At 40.9% G+C, this 10,780-nt stretch overlaps 1 protein-coding gene across 1 annotated transcript; it reads right to left on the bottom strand.

The window, feature by feature from the left end:
• Positions 1-852: 852 nt before the first annotated feature.
• On the bottom strand, positions 853-9,812 carry EIF1AX (eukaryotic translation initiation factor 1A X-linked). Its single transcript, XM_027737617.2, has 7 exons — positions 9,721-9,812; positions 8,737-8,820; positions 6,937-7,040; positions 5,245-5,295; positions 3,960-4,041; positions 3,767-3,858; positions 853-2,196 (listed from the first exon to the last, which is right to left on the bottom strand). Exons 1-7 carry the CDS (start codon positions 9,734-9,736, stop codon positions 2,191-2,193), a joined length of 435 nt encoding a protein of 144 aa, XP_027593418.1. The 5' UTR covers positions 9,737-9,812; the 3' UTR covers positions 853-2,190.
• Positions 9,813-10,780: the final 968 nt, after the last annotated feature.

Below are 10,780 nucleotides of genomic sequence, written 5' to 3'. Positions count from 1 at the left end.
AATCACCAGTTAAATAGGAAATTTCCTTAAAACCTGCAAAGTTTAGGTTGAGCCAGACATGAGCCTGGGAGCAATAAAGGTTGAGAGGAACCTCAGGACAAACCATAACCAATTCTGACAGGAAGAGAGTTTCATCTCTGACCCACAGCTGAAGTCTCTGTCACACTGGAGGACTCTGGTACTGAACTATTGCTAACACAAGTGATAGTTCCCTACAGCAGCAGCACATACGTGTGTGTTGCTCCTTAGCACTGCCCATGCACTTTGCATTCTTCCCACACACACAGGATTGGTTTTGGCGAGTATAATTTCCACACTATCTGTATCTTCAGTACACATTCACTGCAATTCAATCATTAACCTTTCCACTAGTACAACTGGAACAACAGATACCTTCTGCACTTCAATCTCAACATCAGTTTTGAGAGCTTTTAACCATTTTCAGAGGTTAAAAGCCTGCTTAATACGTTAAGGAAACCAATGGGTGTGGGAATGGTTTATAAGCCTCATCTTGGAACATTACAGCATTTGTGTTCCTTCACAAGTGAACATGATAGGCATACAAAGAGAATAAATTGATACTTAAAGATCAGTGGAGTAAGAATCCTGTACTGGTACTATCTTTTCCTCAGTATTTAGCAAGATTTTACAACAAATATTTAAAATCCATGAAACATTTGGCAAAATTACTTATTACTAAGAAAATGTTATTCCTAGTGTAAGATACCAGATCCATGTTAGGAAAACAGACACTATAATGAAAGAAAAAAGTAAAAGGGAAGACGTTTTCGCAAAAGCTCTGCATGTTTAAATCTCTTTAAAAATCATGTAAAGCAATGAGGCCACTCCATATTTAAAGCCATTTTGTTTTTATCTATTGGGGTAGTCACTTTACATCATACCAAAAAGACTGTATAAGGAATACAAGTGTCAAGAATCAGATCTTTATGGCACAAAAGGAAGTTTTCCATTAGCCTGCTTTCAAAGTTGTTAAATACATAATTGAAGACAAAGAAACTAAGGCTACCACAAAATAATATTTGCATGATGATGTTAGTCTTTATTCAGTTTCTCAACTGATTCCTCCAGTCTGAAGGTGGAGAAGAATCTTTCCAGTAGTTTGCTTCAGTGATTTATTCTGGATGAAAAGATTCTCTTCCTACTTTTGACACAGATTTATTTTCTCATTTATATTGTTACTCAACATTCACATAAGCTTTTATGTTGCACCTTACAATGTATGGAATTTCAGATTAAAATAAAACTCTACTCTTAACATAACCTTTTATATAATGTAAAAATATTCTACATGTTTACCATATCAAGAATGTTAGGCATTCACTTTGGGGAAAACCTGTTTTACGTATTTTTCAGTACAAACCCGACTGCGAACGTTTCGCATTCGTGCCTCGCTCGTCAGTCGGGTGCCACCCAGTGTTCATCGTCTGCAACTACAGCTCGGCCTCGGCACGAACCGCAGTTCCCAAAAACTGCGAATTTTGAGATGCTGCTCACTTTTTATCTTTCCTCCTCCCCTACCCCTCCCTCCACCGTGGAAAATGTACACCTTTGAAATAATGAGTGTTTTTAATTATCAAAATCAGTATAAAAATAGCAGCATGCTACTAGACATGAAAAGCAGATTGATCAAGCATTGTGAGTTTAAATGCAGATTTCTGCCTTCCTTTTATATTATCAAAATCTCTTTTAAAGGTAACATCAAGGCAAGGGGTATAAGGACAGACACTGCATAGTATGATTTGATACTAATCTGAACTGGGTATTTGTCTTTAATGATAATTACAGGGTAAACATTTTTTATTTCAAAATACAAGTTTAACTGGAATTGTAGTGATGAAAGCAGAAGAGGGGAAAATGCAGTCTTTTACAGCCCATGTCACTGTATGTCACTTACATCCAGAGGTAAAAGCTCTAATTGGTGAAGAGACAAAATATTTGTGGTGTGTCACTGAACCTTTGTGATAATCCAGCATTATCCATTTCTAAAGAAATATAAATACTTTAAAACAAACATTGAAAATAAATCCTTTTGATGTAACAAACTACACTCTTTACTGAGAATTTTCAGTCTTCTTAAAAGTAAGGGACTTCACCCAAAAAAATAATTGAAGTATCAATGTAGAACAATCCTTGGAGGAAAAAAGTCGGAATGTAAACCTCTGTTCCAAATTAGATCTGAAAAGCAAAAACACCACACCATGTATTTAATGCAAGTGCATTTTTCATCAAGCAACTCTTTCTTTAAGTTACCTTTACAGTTCAACGGGAGTCTTCCTGAACTTAGTACACTGTGGTTTTGCCTCAGCTCATATCCTGTTTTCTTAACATGTGAACAATCACTCTCCACTTATGTCCCCACAGCCCTGTGACAATACTCTGGTCATGCAGGTGAGCCATTCTGCACAACCACAGTATCTGCAATACAGTTATGCATCAACAGTACAGTCACAAATTAGCCTATGATTCTCAAAAACAAAAATAAAACCAAGTTTGAGGGTCAATTCCCTGAATTGACCTTCTAATCATTCTTAGGACATAAAAAACAAAGAAAAGGTTCCACGGAGTTTTTCACCTGAACTATGACCTTGGAATCTGCACTTCATCCCAGGAATACCAGGCTGACACATTTTGTCTTTACATCTTTTCCTTTCTTAAAGCATGATATTAATATTATTTGCCTAGCTGACAAAAGCTTAAAACCAATTATAGCTGCTCACTTAAATACGTTATGCCACACACAGATCCATTAGTTTGCAAATTTGTCCTACAGACCTATATCACTTTGATGCCTTACAATAGTTTCATTATTAAAAGCATGCAATACTAGAAAGTTTTTCTTGCTTCAGTGAGCTAAATCTTCAGTAAGCTCAATCAAACGTCTGATGATTTTGATAGTTTTAAAATATTTGTTCTAATGAATCACAGACTGAGAACCTCAAAAAAATCAAAATAATGTAAGTATTTTAAAAGAATTAACCATATTATCAACTCAGAGAGAGAGGACTAAAAAGATGAAGAATTAAAACATAATAATATACTTAGAACAGTCTATCCAATTAACTCAGTGGCTCAGTAAGTTACTACTTATCCTCTCAGCCAGCTGACCTTGCACACATTCATCTCTCAACTGTAAATAAAGTGCATCATCTTAGAAAACACTGCACAGCAGATCCTACTTCTGCAATTTACTATAAAATCTGAATTATAGCAATTTTACTACTATAATTTCAGAGTGTGCATGGCCAGTTACTATGAAGTGATAAGCAGTAACACAAGTGATTGGGGCAAATCTGTAAACTCAGGATTATGGTTAACTTGAGAAACTATTAAAATGCAGCTTTTTATAATCTTTATGTAAACAAAAACGGAGAACTAAAGCCTTTGTTTTTTAAAAACCACAAATGCCTTGATTATTTCTGACAGTAAGGTTGTTAAACCTACAGAGGAATTTGGGGGTCAAACAACTTTGATTTTCCTTTAGGCGTCTTCAGGGTAATGAGAAGATTGCTCTCCACTGTTTTAACAGCATGTCACTAAGTATACTATGTGCTTAGAGGTCAACTAAGGAATGATTGTAGGAGAGGAGAGAGAACAGAAAGCTGCAATTCACCTCAGCACTTCCTGAAGCTGTCCCTATTCTAAACACCAATGTGTTATTTTACTGGCTATAAACCAAGGAACAACAGCTTATTGTCAAAGATGACAGTTTCAAGCATATGATACAAAATACACATTTACTACTTACATCATCAATATCTTCATCATCATCCCCAATATCATCAAACTGGATTTCATCATCATCTCCAGGACCAAATGTGTCTGTTTCATTGATTTTGGCTAAAAAGGAATTTAGAGAAGCTCAGGAGTGCACTGACACTAGATAGACTGAATACTCTTGTCCAATATGAACTTCCAATTTGAAGTGAAAAGGTTCTTACCATGTTCTGGAAGCTCCCCATATGCTTTCAGACTTCTGGCTTCATCTGCATTGTACTTTAGAATAACATCAGCCTTGTTATCCTATAAAAGAATTTATTAGAATTCATTAGTCATCTATGAAGCAAAAATAAGTCTATTAACCTCAGCAGACTATGTTACTTACAACAACTATATTATTTACAGAGGAGTAACACCTATATTATTTATAGAAGAATATCTTGTTCCTCCTTCCCCTCCAGTTTCTTTAAATGTTAAGCAGAAAATCCTCATTTGTGGAATATTTTCATTTCTTCTGGGCGGTAACTTAATTTTCTCCTATTAAAAGTAATTTATAAACTCATAGAATGGTTTGGATTGGAAGGGGCCTTAAAGATCACCTAGTTCCACCACCCCTGACATGGGCAGGCACACCTTCCACTAGACCAGGTTGCTCAATGTCCCATCCAGCCTGGCCTTGAACACTGCCAGGGTTGGTGCTCCACAACTTCTCTGGTCAACAAGAAGAGAATTTGAGACAATTGAGAACTTCTGAGAATTTGACAATTTGAGAAGTTCAGATTCATGCCTTTGAAATCAACCTTTCTTCAGAGATCACATGTAGTGAGGTGGTTGGTGGTCAATCAGAAAATGCCAAACTGAAAAATTCCTAGCTTTAAGTACTTTAATATATACAGTAAATGACAGTATCTTATAGTGTTTTACAACTCTAATGCACATTTCAGAAGCAGGATTTATTTCAGCTGAAGACACAACACTAACATTCATGAAGGGCATTTACCTAATGAAAATCTGACAACTGTTTTCTATTACCATTTATTTTAGGTAAAATTATGCTACTCCATATTTGGAAATTTTAGTACAAACTAATCACTGTCCAATTTACCTCTCAAGGTAAAAGCCTAAACATCAAGGTTTCAAAATTCTGATTACCAAAAATTATAATTATCACAATAAAATGTTTAGTGTTTGACCCAATCTCCCTTTATATCACAGGATCCAAGCATCAAACAGCTACATTTAAAAAAAATAAGGTCAAGCCTGATGACAATAAGCACCTCCACTCATAAAGTCTCAGGGTGCAATTTAGAAGAACAAGTTGAACCAGAATTTGTCTACTCATTACAATCTTTCTGTAATACAAGGAAACTAAAAGTCATGATTTAGCATAACTAAATACAAATCCAAAGTTAGACAGGAATTTCCTCACAGCACCTGCTGCAGTTTAACATTAAATAAAGCTGCTTATAAGACACTCTGTATTGGCAAATTATACTGAATTTTTACCTGGTAGTCTCTTAAGCCAATCAATATAATATCAGATGTATTTATCCAAACCTGAATGAGAAAACATACATCATGTTACAGAAATGCAACTTCTGTCATGTAACACAAGAAGCAAGCAGTACACTTATGTTTGCTGAGACACACGAAACGTCACTACAGCCACCACCCTCACTTTCTAACCAGTACGCTGGAAATATCCAACTTCATATTTTAACAGAAAAACTGAGGTCATAAAATACCCATAGTTACATTATTTTACATGTTATGGAGCTATTACAAGATAAATCAAACTTCTTTGAAGAGCTTCTGGCCAACGGGGTGGTTACTAAGCCTTAACTTCTGAGAAGGCAGAATTAATGCATCAAGCCACCACTCTGTGAACGGAGCTCCACAAGGGGAAAACTTAAAGCAAAACCTGATGAAGGGGGTGATGGACAAGCACAGTGAAGAGCAGAAGCAAATGAACACAACTGTTTCTAGAAACTGTGTTAATCAAAAGTCTGCAAAACAGGACATGCTAATTTAAATGCACAAGATGGTTCTATCCCACATCAGCTTTTGGAGCTGATTTTTTTGGAGATCAAACACATTTTCAGTCGAGATTTCCTTTCTTTTAGACATGAGGAATAGATAAATTATGCTTTCTGTAGCAAGAAATTAATTCTGCAGCACTTACTGTTTATTTATGCACATTCTCCACCTTCAACAGTTTATTGCAGGCAGCGGTAGCACTGCTCACACTGATACCAAGACATGTGCATTCAATGGTCTCCAAAAACCAGACAGGTGGAACAATCCAGAATGAAGACAGTGAATGTCTGTTTTCATTGGGAACAGACTGTCTGAGAGGACCTCCTCTGTACCACACACCAGCAGAGGACAGGAAGTTGTAACATCTGACAAGGGCCAGAGGGGACACCATCCCTAGATGGCAAAGCTAAGAACGCAAACACATACACCTGACTGCCCCAAAGGTACAAATCTTTGCTGATCAGCTTTGCACAGAAGTATTTTGGGAGCTGTTGAAGTGGACAATGAAATGATGGCATCTGAGGTGCCTGTGGGAAATTATAAGGAAACATTCCTGAACTGCCCTTATTGAACTAGTCACAGATAAATCATCCTGTGTGAAGATGGTAATTATTCAGTTCCTCCACAGATCAAACTAAGTGGAGTCTCAAATCCTGATTCTTACTGGGCTTGGGAAATAGCACACAAAAAAGGTGGCTTGGGACAAGTCTCTTACACCTGTATTTTTTTATATTGGATGTCAATCTTCATGTTATAGAAGTTCTGCTGCTAAGCAAAGTGCTGATCTAGTATGAGACAGAACATGGGTTTTTAAATAGTCATCAAGTTCTCCATCTACAATTAGGGAGCTTTTTATTATTTTATATACATATAAATTTCTATAATACAAAAACTATGATGTCATAAACAGCCAAAGCCCCCTCCCCTGAAGTCCAAACATCCAAAGGCAGCCCTTCAACTACAAGCTTGACCCAAAAGCCAAACACTGCTTACTCTTGTGCTGGCAAGAGAAACAGAAACTAGTTTACTATCAAAAAAATATATTTAAGGTATTAAGTGCAGTAGAAATATTAACTTTTGTAATGAGCTATGTATGTAAGTTTTAACAATTACATAACATGCATAAAGTCACTGTTTTCTATTGCAATGCTTCAGAATTACCTTTTTTCTTAGCTTCCCTCTAATATGACATAACCTCTTCACACCATCAAAACATAATGCCTCCAGTCTTCCATTGCCTAACATCTTGATCACCTGGGCATATTCTAAAAGAGATGGTAACATAAAAAACATAGAATCATTTAGGTCAGAAAAGACTTGTAAGATCAGCAAGTCCAACCGTTAACCCAGCACTAAACCCCATCCCAAAGTGCCACAGAGCAAAACTTCTAAGCAACTCCAGCTTCATGATGCATCCAATAGCTTTTGCCATTGTAACCAAAATTTTTGTCAAAACATGAACAGCTGAGGGCAGCTTTGAGCAGCCACACAGGCTGCTGAATGTATCACAGTTTTTGTATTACTGTTAATATCAATATTTTCAAATACTACTCATTCTGGTTGCATCCATGCTTTTGTTCCCTCTGAAATGCTTACTTACAGATAATTTTCATAGCTACTGAGTCACACTCAGAGTTTGAAAGTTTATGACAGCATCACAGCACCTGTCCTGACAAAAATCTCGCTGCTGACAACTGCCAGACTTCAGCTGAAATCTATGAAGCATATCTCCAATACCTACCCTCAATCTCTCAACATGTATTTCATCTCCTCCCTCACCAAGTTCCAGAAATTACAACTGGAGACCTTCACACACATTATTAAAGTCTGCAGCATAATGTATTACCATTTAACTATAAGGAATAAAACTTACAATATTATTATTATTATATTATGATAATGATGTTTGTAAGTTACAAAGTTAACATTAACTGACCACCCAAAATTGCCAGGAAAAAAACCCTCTATTAGCCAGAGCTGCATCTCAAAATTCTAAAACCTTTCCTTAGCATAAGTCAGACAGTCCAACAAAACACATGAGACTATTCATAACTGAGAATAATTCAAGTAGATTTTGCTTGGGAGTTGAAAAGGATTTTAAGTTCCATAGGTGCATCAAAATCAACTCCTTTTTTGCTTACAGCCATTATAGATTATCAGAAATTCATTCACTGTCACTTCTTTTACAGTGATATCAGTCAGGACTTTTCCCATGTTTCTGACAAACCAACTGATTATTTGGTCACTAGGAAAGTGCTCAGATTATGTGAGCAACCACAAGAGTGTGATACACGAGACAGGGCAAGTCAAAAGGGAGGTGAGCTCACTGTCACCAAAAGGCAGGGCAGGGGGAAATGTAATCATCACCCTCCACTCCTATAGCTTCCTCCACCTGACAACAGCCTAGCAAGGACCTACCTATTGCTCCTGTTTTAATAGTTGCTAGACTTCCCAGCCCAGGAGCCAACTGAACCAAACCATGAGGGGACAGAACAGTGAGCTGAATGGTTCTGCCAGGTCAGACTTCAGGAGCTCATTGAAGGACTTGAGAGACATCACAGTCAGTATAAAACAGAAAGTGGGACTGTGCATCCCAGAAACAATTACTGGCCACATCTGCTAAACCAGCTGCTCACAGCCCCTCACCAAAAGCTACTCAGGGGGTTTCTAGGGGATGCTTATGTGCTGTTTTACACAGAGCATCGCAGTGAGGTCCAGGAGAGGCAAGCTTCATCCTTAAGTCGTGGAGCTATTTAAAATTTCCCTTTTCCTACTTTCTCCTACACTCAATATGTCATTTAGAATTCAAATAAAACCCCAATAAGAACACCTCTCTTCACTCAATAACAGTAACTTCACCTTTCTCAGTCATCCAGATGTTTTGTGTATCAACTTCCATTATGTCATTTATAGTATGTGACTGAAAACAATGACACTGCCATACTATAGTTAAAAACTCACCTTGCCCATCTTCTTTGAACACCAGTTCTCTTTTTTCTGATTCATTCTCATTCTTACCTCGTCGCCTGTTTTTACCTCCTTTGCCTAAATTAAAAGAGGGAGGAGGAAAAAGTATGTGTTACTGTCTCTGAGTACAGTGAATAAAATATTCAGACTTATGGAGATTTTTCTGTGCTTGTTCTCTATATGGCTATTTCAAGTATCCTGTAGGTTTTTTTTGCCTACTTTTAACATCTGTAGGTCTAAATTTTTAGCTGAGTAGTTACATAGTAATTAAAATATTAGAGTCTCCACTGTACAAGATGTCCTGACTGCTCTGGAGAGACAGCAGCCTTCAACAAGGATTCCACAAGATGGCCATTTCCAGCTTCTGTGATCCCTGCCACCACATACCTCCTACACAATGGTGGGATAACCTGACGCACGTAACCATCACGGGGCAGATGAATAACCTGACTTACCGAGGTGCTAAAATCCCTGAAACACTCAAGGAGAAGCTAATGCTCCAGGGGTAGCTGCTGTTTGTAAAAGGCACACACGTGGCGATACCATTAGATGCTCTTCACGAAGACGTACAAGAGCAGCTCATGCCTCCCTTCCCCCGCTAAAAACCTGTCGTTCCCTTCCCCTCGCTGTTTCTGCTTTTCCTTTCCGCGTGGGGGAGAAGGGGAGCAGCAGCACCAACAGCGGCGCCGCCGCTGCCCAGGGAGGGCCCAGCGGGGCCCGGCCGCCTCCTCGGCAGGGCCGCCTCTGACAACCCAGCCCCGGGCAGGGCCTCCCTCTCCAGGCCGGGCCCCAGCGCCCTCCGGCAGGGGGAACCGGCCGGGGGACCCTTCGGGGCGGCGGGAGGGTCCGTCCGGCCCTGCCAGAGGGCTCCGGGCCCCGGCGGCTCCCACGTGAGGGGCCCCCCCGGGCCTGCCCTGCGCGGCCGCGCCCGGGCCGGGCCTCGCCGCTGCGAGCCCGACAGACGGAAAGGCGCCTCACCTTTATTCTTGGGCATGGCGCCGGGCGCTCCGCCGCGGAGGGGCTGCGGGCGGGGGCTGCGGGCGGGGAGCGGGCGGGGGCGGCGGTTCGGGCTCGGCGGCGGCTCCGGGCGGGACCGGCGGTGGCGGCTCCGGCGCTGCGCGGGCTCGTGCGCTGCGCTCCCGGCTCCACAGCGCCCCCCCGCGGCCCGGAGGGGTCCCGGCACCGCCTCCCCGGCCCCGTGTGCGGACACGGCCGGGCAGGGCCGGGAACGGCGGATCCGCCGTGGGGGGGAGCCCAAGGGAAAGGAGGAGCTGCGGGCAGCGAGCACCGCTGGGCCGGAGCGCTGCCGGGGGTAACTCCTCCCAGTACCTGAGGGGAACGCACAGGAGAGATGGGGCAGGACTGTTTGCGGGAGAATGTAGTGACCTTGAGAAGCGGGAATGGGTTAAAATTGAGAGTAGGCTTAGATTAGATAGCAGGAAAAAATTCTTTGCTGTGAGGATGGTGAGACACTGGAACAGGTTGCCCAGAGAAGTTGTGGATGCCCCATCCCTGGAGGTGTTCAAGGCCAGGCTGGATGGGGCTCTGAGCAACCTGGTCTAGGGGAAGGTGTCCCTGCCCCCGGCAGGGAGATTGGAACTGGATGATCTTTCAGGTCCCTTCCAACCCAAACCATTCTGTAAGTGAGCAGGTATGAAGGTAAGGAAGGCTAAAGTAAGGAGAGATAATAACAACAGGATATCTGTGTTGTATCAGCCCCCCCTTCTTCCTTTGCAGAGCTTCTGGAGGCTGACAGATCATCCAATTTACTTGTAAATTAATTTAAAGACGCTTTTAGGCAGGTGGGGCAAAGCCTTGTGTGAGCAAAGGGCAGCAGCGATGCACACCTTGGATCCCATGTGTGAATTTCACCTCTCTCCTCGCTTTCTGTTGTACCAGTCACCAAACCCCTCTCCATATCCTCTGACATCTTCCTTTTGGTACATACTGAAGGCGGCCTCTGGTTACATTCCTCATAAACTCTCTGTCAAAAGTACTGTAATTTTACGTAAACTATGCAAACTTCTCAAAATCTTCC

The sequence above is a fragment of the Pipra filicauda genome, unplaced genomic scaffold, assembly GCF_003945595.2.
Source record: "Pipra filicauda isolate LSUMZ 115617 unplaced genomic scaffold, ASM394559v2 scaffold12_size5214236_pilon, whole genome shotgun sequence".
Taxonomy (NCBI): domain Eukaryota; kingdom Metazoa; phylum Chordata; class Aves; order Passeriformes; family Pipridae; genus Pipra; species Pipra filicauda.
This window is presented reverse-complemented; position numbering and strand designations above follow the sequence as displayed.